At 36.3% G+C, this 22921-nt stretch overlaps 3 protein-coding genes across 8 annotated transcripts in view; 2 read left to right on the top strand and 1 right to left on the bottom strand.

The window, feature by feature from the left end:
- Window positions 1-6232: 6232 nt before the first annotated feature.
- Window positions 6233-10159, top strand: LOC112032343 (proteasome subunit beta type-6). The gene is made up of 8 exons (XM_024065111.2): window positions 6233-6518; window positions 6738-6814; window positions 7362-7417; window positions 7714-7786; window positions 8247-8358; window positions 9108-9181; window positions 9674-9748; window positions 9845-10159. Exons 1-8 carry the CDS (start codon window positions 6407-6409, stop codon window positions 9974-9976), a joined length of 711 nt encoding a protein of 236 aa, XP_023920879.2. The 5' UTR covers window positions 6233-6406; the 3' UTR covers window positions 9977-10159.
- A 1698-nt stretch (window positions 10160-11857) lies between these two features.
- LOC112032342 (AIG2-like protein D) lies at window positions 11858-17588 on the top strand. 6 transcript variants are annotated; one of them, XM_065764835.1, is made up of 6 exons: window positions 11858-12023; window positions 12304-12376; window positions 15328-15420; window positions 16103-16198; window positions 16481-16564; window positions 17292-17588. In XM_065764835.1, the coding sequence occupies exons 1-6, from the start codon at window positions 11887-11889 to the stop codon at window positions 17433-17435; spliced, it is 627 nt and encodes a 208-aa protein (XP_065620907.1). In that variant the 5' UTR covers window positions 11858-11886; the 3' UTR covers window positions 17436-17588. The 6 variants fall into 6 exon arrangements, with proteins under 6 accessions (XP_065620907.1, XP_065620910.1, XP_065620908.1 ...); XM_065764838.1 differs by lacking the exon at window positions 17292-17588 and adding an exon at window positions 17017-17285; XM_065764836.1 differs by lacking the exon at window positions 17292-17588 and adding an exon at window positions 16823-17010.
- A 992-nt stretch (window positions 17589-18580) lies between these two features.
- Window positions 18581-22921, bottom strand: part of LOC112025100 (L-arabinokinase) — a gene marked incomplete at its 5' end in the record, with an annotated part of 46482 nt that continues 42141 nt past the window's right edge. The window contains 4 exon segments of the transcript XR_010625512.1: window positions 18581-18896; window positions 19299-19502; window positions 21164-21235; window positions 22633-22797.

The following is a 22921-nucleotide window of genomic DNA, read 5'->3' as shown; positions in this document are numbered from 1 at the left end:
TAGAGTTCTAAATACATAAATTCCTAAACCTTTAGAACCTAACAGTAGAAAATAGAATAATTAATAGATCCTAAACTGTGTTAAGGATGGTTTTTCGTTTTTCAATTTCGGATCTTTTTGGTTTTTAAATAATGCCAATAAGCTGCTCTTTAGTATAGATTTTCCTTGCATGTAGAATAGCAATCCTTTGCCCCCACACTATTAATGATCTCGCATTAGCACTTTGTGCAGTATGGAGCCTCAGATCGATGAGGAGCCACAGATCTTGCAGCTTGGTCCGGTTGATGGGTCATTGTTGACACGACAACCACATCATCGATCAGAGGACATTTGGAATGGCGAGGTGAAATATCTAGTTCTAACAACTGCTTTAATTTTTACGTTGTCTTTGACTTTTAGTTAGCAAGTTCTTTCAAAGTTTTATTTCTAGTTCTAACAACTGCTATAATTTTTATCGATTTTGCAGGACCCAGGCCCACTTACGTGCCATGGTCGCACTAAGGAGATGGCAAACATTCAGATGTGAGATAATCTGGTGATTGACATTATCAAGTTGCTAAGGCTTGAAGGATTGTTTAGGTCCCCTTCCAGAGAGATAGATCATTGCCTAATATCGGCCCTAGTTGAACGGTGGCGGTCAAAGACTCATATATTCCATCTTCCACATGGTGAGATGTCAATCACCCTACAAGATGTGGAGATCATTTTTGGACTTCCTATAGATGGTGAGGTCTTGGTTGGGCCGACTGCTGTGGTAAATGGAACTTAGACCACTCTTTGTAGGGACTTGCTTGGTTTTACTCCGACGAATGACAACAAAACTTTGGCGGGGCAAAGAATTCTCATCAGCCGCCTTTTTGAGGCCATTGTAGCACCGCTGTCTCATGACACAACAAAGATTCAGATATACAAGTATGCCCGATGCTATATTTTAGCACTAATAGGGGATAAGCTTTTCATGGACAAGTCAGGAGATAGGGTGCATCTGATGTTCTTGGAGCAACTGCGGAACCTTCGTGATCTGCCACAGTATAGTTGGGGTAGTGGTTGCTTAGCCTGGTTGTACAAAGAGTTATGTCGGGCAAGCAAGAAAGGGGCATCACAGATTCTTAGGGCGTGCACCTTGGTCCAGTATTAGGCATGGGCAAGGTTGCCATTCTTGTGCCTGAGGATAAAGCCCCCACCTGGATGTGATTATGGCCCATGGCCATATGCTCCACTTGCATTTAAGTAAGTATTTTTCTAATATTTAGTGTGTTATGCAATGTACTCTTCTTAGTAACTAAGTAGCTACTTATCTTATGTTATTCACTCGTAATTGTAGGTGGGTGCGGGTGCCAAGTCCGAAGAGTAGGCCATCTGGGATGGCCTTGGTCTACTATCGTGAGCAATTAGTTACAATGCTGCCGAACCAGGTAATAATATTCAAAAATTCTATTTGATTATGTTAATTTTCCTTAAGAATATGATTGCTTCATCCTTTAACATATCTTCCGTTTTAATTTTTGTTTTTCCCTGTATCTATGTATTCTCCCTTGTTTCACATTTTAAGATGCTATGATAATTGTTTTTTGTTTCTATTGTAGATTGTGTGGTAGCCATATGAGGCACACTTCGTCCACCTTCCTGACTTCTGTGTTGCAGGGAGGGGTACATGGACAGCAAGGGTGCCGCTAGTGTGTTTTTGCATAGTGCAGATACACCACCCGGACCGTGTTCTTCGACAGCTTGGGTTGGCGCAGGAGTGGCCTGACCATGTTGTGTACGATGATAGGCTGCATAGAATAGACTTGCATGGGAAGGTGGAAAAGAATTGGAGGGAGGAGCATGGACCATATATCATTACATGGAATAGTAGAGAACAACGACTTTGCCATGCACCTCCTCAGACTGGTGAGATGGCCCGCGATCATGACTATTACCAATGGTACCATCCAGTCACTCGAAAGTATGTCGACCGCAACAGCGCTAAATTAGATATGATGGTAATGTGTTTGAATTATATTTTATTGCCTGCTTTGTTTTTTCTTTAGTACATGTACGAACGTAGAATCAATTGGTTTATTTTTTCAACAAATTTGGTTTGATCTAACTGACATCCAATTATTAAGAGTTTTTGTTGCATATAGTATCATAATAAAACTTTCAGTTCTTAGTTTAGATGAGTATTTAAGTAGATTAATAAGTACTATATTATCCATTCTATAATTGTTACATAAATGTGAAAAATTATGATTGTACTGGTTCTTTCTTTGTTTCAGATTGAAAGTCATTTAGCGCTGTTAGGTTCTAAAGACTTAGGATTTGATGTATTTAGAACTCTAATGTGTAATGTTGGCAAACCATGATCAAAACAATATGTTTAGTCTTGTTTAGGCTTGCTCAAAGTTATATATTTTATGTAAAGTTGGAATCGAAATACTGCAGATGCATTGGTGCATTTCCGCCTGGCTCGATCAATCGAAAATTAGACTCGATCGATCGAATCTCAGGCAGAATGTTTTTTCCGCAGAATTTCCAACTCAGCCCAAGCCCATTAAGGATTAGGGTTTTAGATCTAATTCTCCTAGTATATAAAGAAAACCCTAGTCACGTTTTGGAGTACAACTCTGAAAGCTCTAGTTGCTCTGGTTGTATTGTTGCTCATACTTTGCGGTTTATGTAAATCTCTTGTGAGATCATTGACGAGCTTTCCTTCATATAAACTTAGGGTTTTCAAGGTAGAGATTACTTCAACATCTTGATGATCAACTCAGTTGCTGCCATTGGAGGTTAAAGAATAACAGGCGTGGGTGCTTGTATCTTGTGGAGAATCCAAGAAAGAAGGAGTCCGTGGATTCGGAGCTTACACGTGGTCGTGTCAGTAAGTTCTGTTGGTGGGTAGCTTTAGGAAGTCAAGCGGGGAGCTTGTAAGTCCTTTTGTATGAACTTCGATTCTTTCAAGATAGTGGATTCAGGTTTACCTTGAGGATAGTTAGGTCAAATCCTCCCCAGGTTTTTACCATGTGATTTCCTGGGTCATCATATCATTGTGTTATTTATATTTTCGCTGCTATATATTCTTGATATGATTGTTTGATTGTGGTAACCTAGATTGGCATAATTTGACTAAGTTAATCACTTGGCTAATTAACTAGGTTAATCCATTTGTTGTGTTTTAAGGGGTCTAAAACCTATCAAGCGCTGTTGCATTGGCTTCCTGTAGGTAGCCGAGAACACAACCATATCCGACGCATCCTATATAATGTGGCTGGGCTTGGTGGTGATGTTGCAGCCACTAGGTAAGCAAACAACCGTACTGTGACTAAATCAGCAGCTACTACAACCCCAAGCACAAGTGCAGCACCCGTAACTACATCGACCCGTGGTCGGTGTGATACTGCAAGCCCAAGCAAAAGCGCAGCTAGGGGCTGTGGTCGGCTTGCTACAACAAGCCCAAGCACAAGCACAGTTAGGGGCCGTGGTTGGCCTGCTACAGCAAGCCCAAGCCCAACTATAGCTAGGGGCCGTGGTCGGCCTGCTACAGCAAGCCCAAGCATAAGTGCAGCTACGGGCCATGGTCAGCGTGCAACAACCCCTTGGGTTGTAAGTACTCCTGAGACACCTGCACCCATCCTACACACATCTCCCTAGCCCGAGGTCCCTCCACCCATCCTAGATGCATCTCCTCAATTCGAGGTCCCTCCACCCATTATAGATGTATCTCCCCAGCCTGAGGTCCTTTCACCCATCCCAAATGCATCTCCTCAGTCCGAGGTCCCTCCACCCATGGTAGATGCATCTCCTCAGCCCAAGGTCCCTTCACCTACTCCCTTCGCAGCCCAGTTTTGATCTCGGTATTCATTCTCAGTTGACCCCTCTGTTGCACCTCGAGACACCCTCATACCCACCCACGAGCTCTAGTGCACCCACTTTGCCCATAAACCCACCCTGTATTGAACCCATGACAATGATCCCCACTCCTTGCCTCTATATAGAGCATCATTACCCACCTACCTCATCCTCGTCCAACCCTCTAGGACCTCCAGTTGGGACTGACACTCCACAGCTAGATACTAATGTACCGGATGAGCATCCCCCTCATCAGCCCTCATCCCCACAAGGTAGACCACAACGTGCTAGAAGAGCACCCACTTGTGGGATAGGTGGACACAAAATAGGACACAAACGTAGCTCTATGGTATGATAACATTAATTTCCCTGTATATGCCTATTTTGCAGTTCACTTAGTTCTTTACAATTACACCGAATATTGATTGTATGCATCTAATGTCTTTGCAGCACAATGATGAGCCTAAGGATGATGCCCCGCAGCCCCCTCCCCCGCCCAAACATTACACGAGGGTTAAAAAACGCAAATTGGTGAACCTTGAAAAAGAGGTTTGTTAAAGATGCATGCAGCAAATTACTTTGTGTTATGGATGGTGTATGTGAGATACATGTCATAGTAAATTCTCAAATGTCATAGTTTTTGTATGTTGAATTCAATTGGTTTTTGAGAAATATGATGGATTTTGAGTTTTGAAAATTTATCTTTTTTGTAGTTTTATTAACTATGTGTGTAGTTTGGGTTTATGGATTTCAAAATCTAAGTTATATCATACTTTTAAACCCATATAATGCGATTGAAGTTGCAATATTTTGACTTTTTTTTGTTGTTGTTGCTCTTGACACCAAATCTTTGGTGTATCTTATATATTTTCCATGTTAATTCTAGCTTTCGTGGTTCTTTTGAGATATATTTAGACAAGGTAATTGATCCTCTATCTTTAGTCAATATATGTCATGTTGGTGATACTCTTTAGTTACCAAAATTGTCCCTAACACCTAAAGTTTTTTCACATTTTGTAGTATGCAAAACGAAATTCTAGAATAGGATTCCCTGGTGCCCTTGAACTCATTACTCAGGTATGTGGGGGCTGAGTCATGGATGCCATGATGCACTTACCTTCCTGCTCCATCTAGTGATAAAATAACACACTGGTTTTGTATGGCAGTGTAAAAACAAAGGCCTTAAAGTTGCAGTTGCATCTACTGCTGCTCGTATCAAGGTTGATGTAAATCTTGCTGCTGCTGGTTGACCTTTGCCAATGTAAGACACTAATCATGTGCTGTGCTTCTCAATTTTATGTGATAGCATTACATATTTTAGTCTCCAATTTATACTTCTTTTAATTATTCATATATTGCTGCAATCATCACTGAACACATGTTATGTGAGTTGCATCACCATCTCTTTTTAATGTTTTAAACTTCAAACTTGACTAAAACTCCAATAAAATTGAAGAGCCTAAGTCTTAAAGAATGCTGAAGCTAAACTAGTGCCATGCTTTAATAATAACAAAGTCCAAAGATCAGTTTTCTTGCTAAATGCAACCTTTTACACCAATCCATTGGTTTTGTAGATTTTGATTTATTGGTTTAATAAGATGATGATGCAAAAGCTTTTGTTTAGTAGTTACACTGTTGCTCTCCTAGCAATTTTCTCTTGGGTAATACTAGTATATAGTTTCTGTCTTACAAGGTCTCATGAAGACATGCCGTTGCAGATGAGAAGACGCAGGGAAAGAGCAATGCTTCTAGAATGGTGGCTAAACGTGGAGAGCAGTTTTGGGGAGCTTGGTGATATTAGTTTAGTCCAGGCTAAGCTGCCGAAGAAGTAGAAAAAGAGGAGGCAGATGGTGTATGAGGATGGTCCGGCTGGGTATGTTAATTAACTTATAAAAGTCTTATTAAGATTTGATATAATTGTGTTCCTTACAGTTTTTAGGCTTTTCCTTATTTGCCAGTACTAACAAGTTTAAATTGGCAGTTATGAGGAATACATCGATTATATGTTCCCTGAGGAAACTCAGACGACTAATCTTCAAATCTTGGAAGCTGCCTATAAGTGGAAGAAGCAAAAGATTTCTGATGAAGACTAGCATGGTTACCTGTTTTTGTAGAATTTTAGCTTTTGGTGTAAATACACAATTATTATTATTATTATTATTTTATGTTAATTGGGTGAAAATGAAGTAGTTTAGCTGCTAATCATATTTTTTTGCTAATCAACCACCCCCCCCCCCCTCTCCTGCATGTGCTTGCACACATTTATTTAGGTTTTTGTACGTTAAGCATCATCACACGTACAGGGCCACCAGTGATTTTTTTTGTTTTTTGTTTTTTTGGGTATTATTATTTTTGTTAAAGCAAAAGAAAAAGAGAAATAAAACTAAAGAAAAAGAAAAGAACTTGTTGTGCAAGAAGCCAGGTCCATTAATAAAACTAAAAAGAGAAAACCGTTCCTTCACTCTCTGAACTCTCCCCACCTCTTTCATTCCTTAAGACTCTGTGCTTTCATCCAGATCTTCATACTCTTACAGTCCACGCTATTAGGGTTTCAACCAATCTCTCTCTCTCGAACATGGATCTAAGCAAAATTAATCTAGATGCCCCTCACTCCATGGGCACCACCATCATCGGCGTCACTTACAACGGCGGTGTTGTTCTTGGAGCCGACTCTCGCACCAGCACTGGTATTTTTCTTTTTTTAATTTCCCTCTCTGTTTGGCTTCCGAGAAAATTTCTTTTTTTTTTTCTCGTCTTTTTCCCCAGTTCCAAACCCTAATTTAGTTGCTCACTCACTATCATCTTAACACATTGCTTAATCCTTTAGGTTTGAATTAGTTTTCGATTTCAATTAAAACTAACATTGATGATTTATGTTTGATTCAATTTCGTTTTTGTGTTTGCAGGAGTCTATGTTGCTAACCGTGCATCGGACAAGATTACTCAGCTGACCGATAATGTGTATGTTTGTCGCTCTGGATCGGTATTATTCTTTCTCAAACAATTCACATTCATTGTTGTTCCTGATTTGCTTACGGTGAAAATGCTTCAATTTTAATCACCATTATTGGTTGGTGAAGCTTTTGTAGGAGGCTTTGATTTCTTTGTGATGTATTGATTTTTATGTCACTAAAAAAGGATTGTGCATTGAGCCAAGAGCCTCGTAGCTCAGTGGCATTGGCTTGGTTTCCTTTACGAGGAGAACCAGGGTTTGAATTCTCTCTCCCCCAATTGTTGTAACAATTGAATTATCAAAAAAAAAAAGAAAAAAGGATTGAGCATTGAATATTAATTTTAATTCAAGTATGTTCGTGGGGTCAGTAGATTGTTTGTGTCATGTTTGTTCTTGCGTGTCGGACAAATTTGGGGTTACAAGTTTATTGAATTAAGGATTGTGGTACTTCTAGAGAATGATAAAGAAAGTAAAACTGATTCATCTGCTTCTTTGTTTGCTCCATCTGTTGGCTGAGCCTCTAATGCGTGGCTGTCATTCTGATTACATGTATTATTTACTTGTCTGCTTCTTGCAGGCTGCAGATTCCCAGATTGTTTCCGACTATGTGCGTTACTTCCTTCATCAGCACACGTGAGTGGTTCTGTTCCTGTTTATTTCCTTGACCATTTAAATTGTATGATTAGTTTGGCGCATTGTATCTCTTGGATCATGTTTCGTTATATTACTGAGAGTCATCTGTAATTTACTTAATTGATAATCTGAGGTGGTTGTATTGAAACTATGGGTTTAATGAAGGGTGGGGGAGTCATGTCGACCACATTTGGTAGTAACTTAAAAGACTTTTGGTTGTTTTGGTTTATGTCATTGTCATGTTAGTTACTGTTTCAAGTTCTGAAATTTTAATAATCAATTATCTTTATATACAGGATACAGTTAGGGCAGCCTGCAACTGTCAAGGTTGCTGCGAACCTCATCAGGCTCCTGGCCTATAATAACAAGGTCTGAGTTTACTGCTTTAGTTTGTTCAATATGATTGCTTTCTTGCTTTGGTCAGAGTAATATATAATTGTTTCATTGCCACTCTTTGAATGCACTGGTTTTCTTCTTTTGCCTCATATATCTATTCATGTTATGGTAGATTGAGTATCAAAATAGGATTGATTTTGAGATTTTTTTTTAAGAATTCTGTTTGGGAAGAATAGGACTCTTCATGAACACAAATATTAATACCAAAATAAGCTGGTTGTGGGCTGCACCATGCAGCTTATGGCAATAAGAAAATTTTATTTGTGAAGGTTAAAACAGTACTTCTCTCTTTATGTGGAGGTTAATAACTTTTAACCTATTTGATGTTGTCAATTTGTGTATTGAAGTATTTCTTATTAGCAAAAATTTGCACCATTAAACTATTTCTAGTCTACCTTAATACTTGCTTTGTCACAATATTTGGACTTGGCAGAACATGTTACAAACTGGCATGATTGTTGGTGGGTGGGACAAGTATGAAGGTGGTAAAATTTATGGAGTTCCTCTTGGTGGAACAATAATAGAGCAGCCTTTTTCAATTGGAGGTATGCTTTTCTTCTGTTTGTCTCATCAATAAATATTCCCTTGTATCCTATGTTTTGCGAGTGCTGCACATTCAATTTATTATTATTATTATTATTATATGATTTTGTATTGTATCATATTCTTTTGTAGCAATTGCACTATAAGATTCTGTATAAACTGTTCTCTTGCAGTCTTTTAGTAGGCTATATATATGAAGGGTTACTAAAGCCTGATTTGAAATTTCTAGTTTCCCCTTGGGGATAAAACATTTTTTTTTTTAAAAAATAAATAAAATAAAAAGAACAGAAAAACCTTAATCTGGTTTGGAGGTGTGGGAAGAAAAGGATTGGCTTAGAAAAGGATTTGTTATGCTGCAACTTATAATCTTAATTTCTCTGGCTCCTTTTTGTTTGTTTCTTTCATATACTTCCTTTCTATTTGGAATGGATTGCATTTAGCACTTCACATTCAGAATTTACTATCTTGAAATTAATGGTATAAGTTTTATATGTTGCCTGTTACATGCAGAGCATTCATTCATCTTGTGGAAAATTCATGATCTTGCAGGGATAGCTTTATATGTGCCATATTATATGACATTGTTATCTTTCTATCAGGGTTTGGTTCTAACACAATAAATTAGTATATATGTTATGTGTTTTTGTAATGTATGTTGGATAAAGTTTTCTTTATGATGCCAGCTTTGATATCAACTTCAGTGCTATATTTTTGCATGAGCGTTTGGTTTGACAAACTTTGTGTTTCACAGGATCTGGTTCTAGTTACTTGTACGGGTTTTTCGATCAAGCATGGAAAGAAGGAATGACCAAAGATGAAGCTGAGGTATGTAGGTCTTGATCTTTGTAAATGCAAAATTAGTTAATGCCTTTTGAGGTGATGATAAAATTCTTTCAAGTTTCTGTGAGATGTGACCGCATTGTTGTTCTGCTTGCATCAGTAAACAACTGAAGGTTACAATCAGGGAGAAGTAATAAACATGACAACCTTTTTTTTTTTTTTTTTTTAATAAACATGACAACCATTTTTTTTTTTTTTTTGCCTTACTATTTCCCCCTTGGCTATATCTGAAGAGGTCAAATGTGATTTTAAAAAAAATTAGTATAGGAAGAGTCATGATAACAGTTGTTTCTTTTCTTTTCATTTGTCATTACTTATTACAAAAGGAGGAATATGTGTGTAAGGATGGAGTACGAGGGCAAAACATTTCTTGTAACTCATACTCTCTCATTGCTCATCCAATATATATAAGTATAAAACTGTTATTTTTTGCTGTGCTTTTTAGGCTCTTAATTATTTTTTGGTGTTTTACTGCAGCAATTAGTGGTTAAGGCTGTTTCCCTTGCCATTGCACGTGATGGTGCTAGTGGTGGTGTTGTTCGTACTGTCATTGTAAGATTTGTGCTAAGCATTTCCAAGTAGATTCTTTTTCACCGTTCACATGCTCACAAATTGACTGAAACCCCTTGGTCTTTGATGTTCTTGCAGATAAACTCTGAGGGAGTGACAAGAAACTTCTATCCAGGTGACAAACTCCCTTTGTGGCATGAGGAATTGGAGCCACATAACTCACTGTTGGACATACTGAACTCAACAAGTCCTGAGCCAATGAACATATGAAGTGGAGGAATCATAATGTTATTAGGCCTCTAGCCTCACTTTAGTTATTTCTCTTTAGCCTGCTACATCTATTTTCCAAACAGGAACGAGATTTTAATCATTTTATATTTGAGAATGGTTCATGTACCATATCTTGCTGGATATATTTCTTATTCAATCTAGATGGGTTTAAGTTATTTGTTATTGCCTGGTGCCATCATAATCTCTTCTCTGGGCCAATTAGAGGTCTGTGGAAACTAGAAATGGATATATTTGCACCTCATCCAAAAGCCAAACAAAGATTATGCTAATTAATGAGCACAATTAAATCAAAGACTGAACAATTTGTATTACTTGCCTATTGCTTGACTTCCTTTTGATCTGTTCGTTGCATCGATTACAAGATACTCAAATCATTTACATATTGGTAATTTGAACATAATTTCAGTTTAATTTTTGAGGAAAAGAAATGAAAACTAGAAAATTTTAAATCAATTTTCTTCTCTCCTTTTCTCTGCAGCCAAATATGCTAATTAATGAGCACAATGAAATCAAAGACTGAACAACTTGTATTACTCGGCTATTGCTCGATATCCTATTGCTCTATTCGTTTCACTGATTCCAAAGACGCTCAAATCATTTACACACCGTTAATTGATGTTAATGTCAGTTTAATTTCTGAGGAAATGCACAAAATAATTAAAACTGAACTTTTATAGCCAAACAAAGACTAGGCTAAGTAATGAGCAAAATGAAATCAAAGACGGACTAATTTGTATACAATAATTGGCGTGAAAGTGATAACTAATACTAGAGGAAGATCAAAGATTGTAGGAGCTGGAGAGTTCAAGATCCTGAGGAAATTGAGCACCGCAACTTCGATTCTCACTTGGACCTGAACCAAAATATTTCAATTCTAAGCCGAGAGAGAGAGAGAGAGAGAGAGAGAGAGAGAGAGAGATGGTTGATGGTGATGATATTGTTGCCTCAGAAGGAGGGATGATAAAGCTGGGTTGTGCCTCATTGTTCTCTGTGAGAGCTAGAGAGAGAAAGAGAGAGAGAGCAAGAGAAGTGTTTGGAGGGCGAGAAAATGAAAACCTTGAAACACTGAAACGTCTGAGGGCTTTTTTTTTTTATTTTTTATTTTTTTATATATTTTATGAGAAGGGCNAATTAATGAGCACAATGAAATCAAAGACTGAACAACTTGTATTACTCGGCTATTGCTCGATATCCTATTGCTCTATTCGTTTCACTGATTCCAAAGACGCTCAAATCATTTACACACCGTTAATTGATGTTAATGTCAGTTTAATTTCTGAGGAAATGCACAAAATAATTAAAACTGAACTTTTATAGCCAAACAAAGACTAGGCTAAGTAATGAGCAAAATGAAATCAAAGACGGACTAATTTGTATACAATAATTGGCGTGAAAGTGATAACTAATACTAGAGGAAGATCAAAGATTGTAGGAGCTGGAGAGTTCAAGATCCTGAGGAAATTGAGCACCGCAACTTCGATTCTCACTTGGACCTGAACCAAAATATTTCAATTCTAAGCCGAGAGAGAGAGAGAGAGAGAGAGAGAGAGAGAGAGAGATGGTTGATGGTGATGATATTGTTGCCTCAGAAGGAGGGATGATAAAGCTGGGTTGTGCCTCATTGTTCTCTGTGAGAGCTAGAGAGAGAAAGAGAGAGAGAGCAAGAGAAGTGTTTGGAGGGCGAGAAAATGAAAACCTTGAAACACTGAAACGTCTGAGGGCTTTTTTTTTTTTTTTTTATTTTTATATATTTTGAGAAGGGCTGGGTTGAATTGTTTTTGGGTTAAATGGGTCTCAATGGGTTTTTAGATAAAACTCAATAATCATTGGGTCTAATTGAGTTGATGCCCATTTAACCCAACTAATAAAAAAAAAAAAACGCAAACAGAATGAGTGCGAGTGCGAGTGCGAGTCTAGTTCAACATCATCACAACGTGTTCGTATACGGCAGCCTCTTAGCTGATGATGTCGTTAAGGTTCTCCTTAAGCGCGTCCCTCCCTCTTCCTCTGCCATCCTCCACTCCTTGTTAGTCTCTCTCTCTCTCATTCCTTAAACCAAGCACTTGATTGATCCTTCTTCTTCTTGTTGCTTTCTAGTTTCTACACAAATCTCACTTAAAAAAAAAAAGAAGCAAAAACCCATTTTATTTGAGCTTATAGTTTTCCAATCCTTTATTATTATTATTATTATTTTTTCTAGGCCCTCTTCTGCCCTTTGATAGTCTATAATCTACACTTTGTTTACTAACGTTAGTTTTATTTTTTATTTTTTATTTTTTATGGGGACATTGATTTTAAACCCGCAGTCATAGATTTAGCATCAAAGGAAGAGTTTATCCGGCTATTCTACCTGTGGAGAATAAGAAAGTAACTGGAAAGGTATGTTTCCATTTCATTTCAAGGCCTAATTTCCTTTGAATAATTGTAACCTTTCTATGTCTGTATGTATGTATGGTTGAAATCCATTCATTAGCTTTTGCATTTTTGTCTAAATCATAATCATAGAGCCTTTTCATGTACCCAATTGCTATTTATCAGAATTTAGGTGACATGATGCATTTTATGTGTCAGCAGTATCAGATTGTTTCATGATTTGTCACACACATTCTCTGCAAGTTTAGAGCAGGTTTTTATTATCTTAAATTCTTGTTTACTTTGAGGCAGACCGCAAATTGTTCTAGATTTTCTGAAACAAAGTGGAGATTCAAAAACTTGTTCGATTTCATTCAAGATTTCATAAGACAGTATCTAGAATTTCCAAAAATCTGAACCATCTGGTGTCACTGATAGGAAGTTCATAATTCCAAATAATAGTTGTAATGCTGCAATTCAAAGGCATAATCAGATTGCAATTAGCAATTAAATATAATTTTATTTACTAGAGGTCATACCTTCGTGCGATGGCAAGTGCCCACCCTCAAAGACACATGTCGCAGATTTGAGTCCATGAATTAGCCTCTTCAAAATTGGGGTGCTGTTTCCTATTGATGACCTCTCCCAAAACCTATAGAAACAAGGAACTTGTGCAATGGGTATGACCTTTTTACTATATCCACCAGAGACAGAGGAACCGGATAACTTTTATTTGCATCAGCAAGCACCTTGGAAGATAGTACACGCCCATGGTCAAAAAAAAAAAAAAAAAAAAAATCTAACAGCTAACCTTAACCGCAAAGCTGGAGGGAAGGCCAAACTCAACCCAAAAAAAAAAAAAAAAAAGGCAAACAGAATGAGTGCGAGTGCGAGTCTAGTTCAACATCATCACAACGTGTTCGTATACGGCAGCCTCTTAGCTGATGATGTCGTTAAGGTTCTCCTTAAGCGCGTCCCTCCCTCTTCCTCTGCCATCCTCCACTCCTTGTTAGTCTCTCTCTCTCTCATTCCTTAAACCAAGCACTTGATTGATCCTTCTTCTTCTTGTTGCTTTCTAGTTTCTACACAAATCCCACTTAAAAAAAAAGAAGAAGCAAAAACCCATTTTATTTGAGCTTATAGTTTTCCAATCCTTTATTATTATTATTATTTTTTCTAGGCCCTCTTCTGCCCTTTGATAGTCTATAATCTACACTTTGTTTACTAACGTTAGTTTTATTTTTTTATTTTTTATTTTTTATGGGGACATTGATTTTAAACCCGCAGTCATAGATTTAGCATCAAAGGAAGAGTTTATCCAGCTATTCTACCTGTGGAGAATAAGAAAGTAACTGGAAAGGTATGTTTCCATTTCATTTCAAGGCCTAATTTCCTTTGAATAATTGTAACCTTTCTATGTCTGTATGTATGTATGGTTGAAATCCATTCATTAGCTTTTGCATTTTTGTCTGAATCATAATCATAGAGCCTTTTCAGGTACCCAATCGCTATTTATCAGAATTTAGGTGACATGATGCATTTTATGTGTCAGCAGTATCAGATTTGTTTCATGATTTGTCACACACATTCTCTGCAAGTTTAGAGCAGGTTTTTATTATCTTAAATTCTTGTTTATTTTGAGGCAGACCGCAAATTGTTCTAGATTTTCTGAAACAAAGTGGAGATTCAAAAACTTGTTCGATTTCATTCAAGATTTTTTTTTTTTTGATAAGTAAGAATGTTATATATACGAAAGGCTACTCTATGCATGAAGAACATAGAGCAAACCTAGAAAATACAAGAAAAAGAAACCAAAGAAAAAACAAAAAAGAAAGCCTATCAAGATTTCATTCAAGATTTCATAAGACAGTATCTAGAATTTCCAAAAATCTGAACCATCTGGTGTCACTGTTAGAAAGTTCATAATTCCAAATAATAGTTGTAATGCTGCAATTCAAAGGCATAATCAGATTGCAATTAGCAATTAAATATAATTTTATTTACTAGAGGTCATACCTTCGTGCGATGGCAAGTGCCCACCCTCAAAGACATGTGTCGCAGATTTGAGTCCATGAATTAGCCTCTTCAAAATTGGGGTGTTGTTTCCTATTGATGACCTCTCCCAAAACCTATAGAAACAAGGAACTTGTGCAATGGGTATGACCTTTTTACTATCTCCACCAGAGACAGAGGAACCGGATAACTTTTATTTGCATCAGCAAGCACCTTGGAAGATAGTACACGCCCATGGTAAAAAAAAAAATCATATTCCATCAATCAGCCATAGTATGGATTTTTTGAATAAAATGCGGTGCATTAAACTATAAAAGCATAACGGGTCTAGGCCAAAGCATATTGGGAAGCATTTGTGATAGATGTGCTTGCATGGTACTTCTAGTGCCTTTTTAAACTTTCCAGGAAGTTTGTGCATTTCAGAAGGTTTTCTATTTCTCCAACATTTTCCCTGGAAATATAATTAAGGGTAAAATATTATTTTCATCCCTATAATTAATCATATTCAATTGGATGACATGAATGTGCCCATTCACTTTGTGAGATGTTTCAGTGTGACATTCACTGTTCTCATTCCTCTTCCATTAGCATGATCTTACTTGTTCCATTTCAAGTTTGTTTATCTGAACAGCATTGGAAATATGTTTGAGCACGAATCATTGGCCTTTACTCACATGATTTGTTCACCACTTTAGTCCCCAAATCCTGACTTATTGTCCTGTGTCTTGAATCTCTTGATGCTAGAAACTTGAAAAAAAGAAAGAAAGATGTGTAGTGAACAAGAGAATAAATAAGATTAATATTTATTTGTGTCTAATGGTGTCCTACTTCACATATGACTGGAATCATAATTATGTTGGCCTTGCTAATCTAACCCACATTTGTGATGTTGTTTCTGAAAAATTCATGCACTTTATGATAACAATATCACATAATAAATTTAACCAATTTTCGCATTTTTGCAGGTCTTGTTTGGTATCACAAATCCTGAATTAGATATTTTAGATACTTTTGAAGATGTTGAGTATGAAAGGAGAACTGTTGAGGTTTCCTTGATGGTGAGTGTAATGGAAATCCACTTGATTGCTTTCCGTGCATCATTTACAGATTAACAAGCTTGCATATTAGGAGATCTTGAAGGGCAGGTTGATGTACCAAGTGTAAGAGTACCCCTTCTAATGACCACACTTTCTAAAAACACAAAGAAAGGTGGGCATAAGATGCCGCAAGGCCTTAAAAAAAAGCAGTTTCCTCTAACAGCATGGTTAGGTGTACTTTTATACTAGTGTTTTTTTTTTTGGGAGAATATTTTTGTACTAGCTTGTACTGCTTTTAATCCTACAATAAACTATGATGGGGCAGTATCCTATCAATCTTGCAAGGGCATCACTCATTTTTTTCAAATTTTGGTAGGATCATTTTTTTGTTTCAATCCACTATTAACAACAAAGATGAGTTTCACATTTTGCATCTATGTGATTAAATTTGAATGATGAATAGCATTATATGTGATTAAATTTGAATGATGAATAGCATTATATGTGTAGGTCACAAAGTACACCTTTGTGGAAAAGCATTGAATTTCATATTTTTTGCATTAGTTTCTTTTATATGACCTCCATACTCTATTGAATAGTTTACATTGTAATTGAAACTGATTGTTTTATGTAAAAATGGGTGATGTTCTCTCAATTATAATGGGTGGCATCCTATCATAGTTTGTCCCTTTAATCTGTGTAGGGTCGCAAAGAAAAAACTCATTATAAAGGATTATTTTCCTACCAGGCTTTGGAAACCTCATTCCCTTTGGTACCTAACCTGCCTGACATGAAGAAGGTATACCAATTGGTTTTTTGGCATCTAACCTGCCTGACATAAGCTAAGCTACCAATACGTTTACTCCCGAATAGAAATGAAAACTGAAATTAAATTCATTAGGTATTCTTACTTGTTGGAAGTGCATGATCAATTTCAAGGGGGAGGGTTTAAATCATGCTTATCATTCATTATACCTGATGACAACTTAGAAAAGTGGAGCCATTTACTCTTGATAGTAATTTTTGAAAAATTCCTGCTTTCTTAAACCATGCTAAAAAGGAAAGTGACTTTTTTTTGCAGGATAGTTCTGAGAAGTTACAAGCTCACACCTATGTATGGAGTGACAAAAATGATCCAAACTTGTATGGAGGATGGGATTTTGAGGTAAAATTGTGTACTCTTTGAGTCTTTTCTCACCTAAATACATGCAATAGGTAGCGCTAGGCTTTGGACAATCTTTATTTGATATGTCAATGCTTCTCAATGATAACCTGATTTTATGTTTCTTGCTCTGTTACTCTCACTGCATGGTTCTGCTCACCTCAATTTCATATTATTTCCATTCTGTTCCTCTTATATACCTCAATTTGTGTTTACTCTTGAGGATGTTGTCATTCTTCATTTTGTTCAATTGTTTTCAAGGGGAACCTGGGCCCAACAAGTTTCGAGCACTTGTCTAAGATCTTGATGGATGTATCTTCTAATTTTCCTAGTTTCTAGCCCTTTTTCATGATAATGAAACCAAGTAGCCTATGTGGCTATGTCCTCTTGGTTTAGGGGGAGGAAGTATAGACAATTTATATTGTTGATAAAGATAGTTGTCCTGATGCCATCAGGGGGGAAAAAAAAGGAGAGATAAGATGACCTGAAATGATATAACTATTATCATGCCTCATTGTGGGTTCAATGCTGACACAACATTTGATTGCCAAGGCAGGTAGTTGCTGTCCATCAATTTTCTGATAAATTAATTGTCACTATATCATGAGATTAATATCACATTACTTATAAGGTGTTATTTTATGGGTATATATTATATTTACTTTTCTTCTGAAATTGGTTATTGTCCCCAATGTTTTTCTCTATTTGACTTGTTGTATTTATTCTTAAGGAATGGAAACGAGTACACATGAATGATTTTATCAAGATGACCACTGGGTTTGTGGAAGAATTGGAACAGCCTGAATCAAAACCAAGAGTTGCCACATATGAATCATTCTATAATCAGGATGGTCAAAATCCCCCTACCTCTTGATACTATTCTTGATTTGTAAATCCGAAACTATTTTACACCTTTATGTTATTTTACCATTCTTAATGCTTCCATTATTAAAACTATGCTGTCATCCATTCTACTTTTTCTCCAGAATTTGTTGCAAATAAAAATTGCTTACATTGCAGTGGTTTAGTTCTCAATTTTTAACTTCTCTTTCATCCTTGCATGGAAAATAGTAAGATATAGAGACTGGGAATTATTTTTTCACCACGCAGTCTCTAGAAATATGGTGCCCAATTTCAGTAATCTTATAGGTGTATTAACCTAACCTTAACTATAGCTACCATGTTTATTATACAATTGGTTTAACTCAACGTTAACTATGGCTAATTGGCTATCATTTTTAATTGGGTTCACTCACTCTCCTCTGTCAAATTACAAAGAGAGGCCAAGAGTCTTATAGCTCAATAATAGAGAGAGAGAGAGAGAGAGAGAGAGAGAGACATAATGCAATTGGGTTTATTATTATACGGTGAGTAAAATCTTCGGTATTTGATGAAAGACAGCATAAGCAAATGAATAATTGAAGAAATTGAGAGAGAGCTTCTTTTTGTTTTAGCTGGCCAGGAGATATTCGTCATTCGATTCATTCCCTTGCTGCTAAGTTGGCTTTGTCATAGATCTGTTTACAGCATGCAGAATGAATGAGTTTTGCTTATTATATGCTAGAGGAACTACTTTTTTGCATTTTAGTGTGGGCGTCATGAATGCATGATTTGCACTCATGGGCCACAAGGTTTTTAGACCAACAATAATAATAATACTTGTAATAAAGGCTTAGTTAAATTCAAACAATCATTTGCTGAAACCATACATACATATCGAGTGGAATGAATGTGGATTGGAGGGCAGATTAGAGCTAGTTAAAGAGCATGTGAATGCAAAACTAATACACTAAAAAACAAAAACAAAAACAAAAACAAGAAAACAAAAAAGGGGTACAACCTTCATTTAAAGGATGCCACATGCATATTTTATTCTTGTCCTCATAATTTTTTTTCCAGGATTTAGACGCATTGATGCAGACACAATAGGTGTCTAATGTTCCACTTTGTACAACTCTTCAAAGCACTCTAATTTTTCATAGAGAGTCAATCAGTTCATCCCAGAAGTAAAATTGGAGGTAAAAATTAAAAATGATAATTTTATTATTATTATTATGCTGGAATGTGTTTACTGCCATACTCCCCAGATGTTCTGATCGGAGTCAATCATAATAAACCCTTACAAAAATACTTAAATGTTGCCTACAGACTTGATCTGTTTCTAGTCTAGACCAGAATCACTTCCCTTTAATTATTTTATCCCACAAAGTTGAGATTAGTTTAGCTTGTTGGGGATGCGGTGTATTTTCAGATATCCAAACTTCCCAGAGCCTGGTGATGAGCCTTCAAAAAGAAATGGCAAATATCCTGTCGCTTTTTTGTATCTCTGCTGAATCTGGAAATCAAACAGCATAAAGCTCATTGTTTCAGCTCAATATGGCTCATTTATAAACAACAACTAAATCACTAAATCACCATATAATCAGCGATATAATGGACTATGAACAACACTTGAAAAAGCCACAGAAAAGTTTAGCGAAAAGGATCTTTTTTTTACTATCACTCAAACACTGAACCACAAAGGGTGCCAGTACCACTAAGCTATCACTCAAACCCCATAAAAGGTTAGAGAGAAGGATAATTCACTCTCAATCAACAAGGCCAGCTATAAAGTAAAAGAAACATGCTAGGGACAAGATCTTTTCAACCAACAAGCAGTATCTTGGTATGTGGGTAGCACCTGACCTGAAGGGTAACTTTCTCTTTTAAGGAATAAAAAAAAAAAGAACAAAATTACCTCAAGAATTTGTTCACTGCTTCGTAGACTGTTCCTGCCAACTACACAAACAGTTCCACTGGAACCTCCACCAGTAATTTTCGCTCCATATATTGTCCTCTCTTTGGATTTAGATAATTTACCATGCTGTATTTCCTGGACTAACTGTACAAGCCTATCTGTCCCATCCGAGCCAAGCCCACAACCACTGTAGCTGAAGTGACACTGAAAAAGAAGGTAATATGTAAGAACCATTTCATTCCTTTTATTCTATTTCAACACAGAAAACAAATCGATAAGAAAATCATAACTCCACAATTTCACTAGGTTTTCTAAGATTATTATTATTATTTTTTTGTAAGTTCTAATTTTTTTTTATTGGTTAGGTATACAAATGTCAGATAGATCTTGAACCCACAACCTCATTCTCCACCTAGCACTTATAAGGCAAGGAGGTGCCAATTGAGCTAGAGTTTATTAGCACTAGGTTTTCTAAGATATTCAGAACATGCATACAAAAGAAGATCAAGACATAATTATCAAACTCATAATACCTCCTATAAAGAGATGATAAAACAACATGCTGGCGTTAGAAGCATAATGATAAATAAATCACCAAATATGGATCTGGTCCTGAACAGAACAGAGACAGGATGGGACCTTCCAACATCCTACAACTCACCTGATATAACATAGTTCAGGTTTCATTGGGTTAGCAAGGTTAGGCTAATCAACCCTCCAACCCTAACTCAGGCCAAAAGATTTATGAAGTCCTAACATCTCTCTCTCTCTCTCTCAAGCCAGAATAACATTTATTTCTCTTCTCACAGAACTATTGATTTTCTTAATTTTTGAAGGTTGGGAGTCACCATGATGGTCAAATGGGCTGGCTTGACTTTCAAGTTTAAACTCAAACCAAGGCAAACTCAATTTACAACCAGGCCTGTGGAATCAGTGAGCATATGCTACTCCCCCAAACCTTGTGTTGATTGTCATATATCAGACCAGAACATAGATTCTACATAGGAAGGCTACAACATAAATAGTTTGTTGTTGTACCATTTTTTTACAAGTAATATTGAAGAGGAGCAGTGCACACATAGCGTACTCCCAAGTAATTACAAAGAGTGAGAGTTGTAATCCAAAAGAAAGAGAATTAATGAAATCTACAATGGAGCCAAAATATTGCGTCATTCAAACAATGTTTTTATAAATGATGATTTCAGCTGCATAACTGAGACTACCACATGCTCAAATCATCAGTCCTTGGACCTATTTCCAGCATTATTATTATTATTATTTTGATCGGTAAGCTATGCACTCACTCAATAGGTATTAACCCCATGACCCGACCCTCCACATAGCACTTGTAAGGGGGTGCCAGTTGACCTAGAGCTCATTGGCCTATTTCCATAATTTAAACTGCCATCACTTCTAGTAGTCAACCAATTATGTACGATAAAAATTACGTGATTATTTTTATGTATATAAAGTTCAATTTTTTTAGGGATTACTAAGTTGGACCTCTGAAGTCTGAAAGAACAGTTTACCTATACTAGGTACTTTTGTTCGTGAATTATTGAAAGTGTACTCACTACTCTCCAAACAATCAATTCCAGGATTCAAATTTACCTAAGCATTTAATGAGTTACTTTTTTGTTTATTTCACATAAAATTCCTCAGATCCATTAATAAAACACTCGTTCATACAAGGAATAGAAGGGGCTGAGTTTTATGGGTATAAATGCTACACTAATTTGATTCCCCGGATGTCACTAGTCTCCATTGCATTATTTCTGTCTATGAGGCCTGCCTTTATATATATGCAGAAGTAGATTTCAAAACCAAAGCTTAACAATTTATCAAAACTAGAAATTTGTATATACCTGATACAATAGTTCACCAAGAGCCGTAAGTTGCTCATCTGAAGTTGCCGATGTTAGAAGTGCTTTAAAGGCCTATGAGTAAAGTAATTAAGCAAAGTAACTCAGCTGACATGTAATGATATAATCAACAGTTAAGTAATACAAGGTCTCCGCCGCACATGATCTATTGAGTCTTTTATGTCTTAAAGCGATATAGTCTAAAAAAAAACAATTTGATATATTAACCACAATTCAAGCGGAGATTGCTCCTCAGTAAGAAACTAAGAATATCTCCTACGAGCTTCAGCTACAGTAATTTTCCAATAAAGTTATGTACAATGATGAATTTTTTTACCTTAGAATAACAATTAAGGAAGAGGAAAGCAACAAAAGAGGTAAATAGAAAGGAATGGAAAATTTACAATTTGATGTAGCATTTAGAAACCTAACAAATGATTATATTAGAAATCCAACTTCAAAGAAACAAAGGATGGTTATAATATATATATATATATATATTAAGCTACATTCTAGACCATTTAACACTCTCAGAGATATACAAGAGCATTCAAATAAATGACTCATTAAGAAACAAAGGATGGTAAAAAACATTTTAAAAAGCCCAAAAAAATTGATAAAGTATCGATTCTCCCAAAAGCTTAAACTTTTAGGAAATGATGAATTTAGTCATTCAACATAATTCTAAAAAAATATAGATATTTTTCATTGCAAAGTTCAAATTCAAATATATGCAAAATTCAAGGGGGTTAATAATAATTACAACTTACTTTAAAAAGTTTTAAAGGATTGACACATATCAGGAATATTGCAAGTATATGTATAACAGCCACACTTTATTGACTGTACTGTTGAGCAGAAGGTCAAACTTACAAGTTACAATCACAAGACATCAAATCAACAATTGCAACCAAAACAGAAACTACCCATTGCACTTGACACTAGTGGTAACGAAGTGAAGTGAGATTAGGGGATGTCAAAATTTTGAACTTTCACATGAGCATGCACACACGTGTGAGTATGTAACAAACAGAGTTAAAGTAAAGAACAATTAACCTCAAATAATTGGAAAAAAATAACTATGATTTATTCCACAATAGGTATTATTATTAAATCCTCTTTTGGATTGACAACATCATGAATCTCTAAATTAAAGTTCCATTTCCATGAAGTAACATCTATATCAATCCGCTACTGATATTCTCCCTTTTGGATAAGTTTTGGCCTCAAGGAGAGGGGAACAGGGAGATTCAAACTAATGACCCCTGCTTCATGAGACATGATCTCTGACAAACTGTGCTACCCCTTGGGGTTCACTATTGACATTCATGATGAAAATTCAACTCTCTAACTATTAAACAAACAGTTAAAAACAATTACTAATCTTGACGTGGAAATTTTCATATATAGGATGTTTAGCAGGCCCTCTGACTCTCTAACTATCAAACAAACAGTTAAAAACAATTACTAACCTTGACATGGAAATTTTCATAGATAGGATGTTTAGCAGGTGCTCTAACTCCATAAGTAGCTTAGGATCAATAACTGTGACAGGATCGTGGTGATCAGCATATTTCTCCAAAAATGTCTCACCAAGCGTGGACTCTGGAAGCACCTTTGCATAAAGAGCCTCATATCTGTGATTGAAGTTTAAAAATCAAGAACCCTGATTATTGGAGAACCGAAGGTGCCAATAAAAACAGGTGCAGAAATAGAGAGGGGGGGGGGGGGGGGGGGGGAAAAGAAAAAGGCCCCAAAACC

Source organism: Quercus suber, unplaced genomic scaffold (genome assembly GCF_002906115.3).
Source record: "Quercus suber isolate HL8 unplaced genomic scaffold, Cork oak 2.0 scaffold_586, whole genome shotgun sequence".
NCBI lineage: Eukaryota > Viridiplantae > Streptophyta > Magnoliopsida > Fagales > Fagaceae > Quercus > Quercus suber.
Note: the sequence above shows the minus strand (reverse complement) of the source record. Positions and strands in the feature narration are given on the sequence as shown.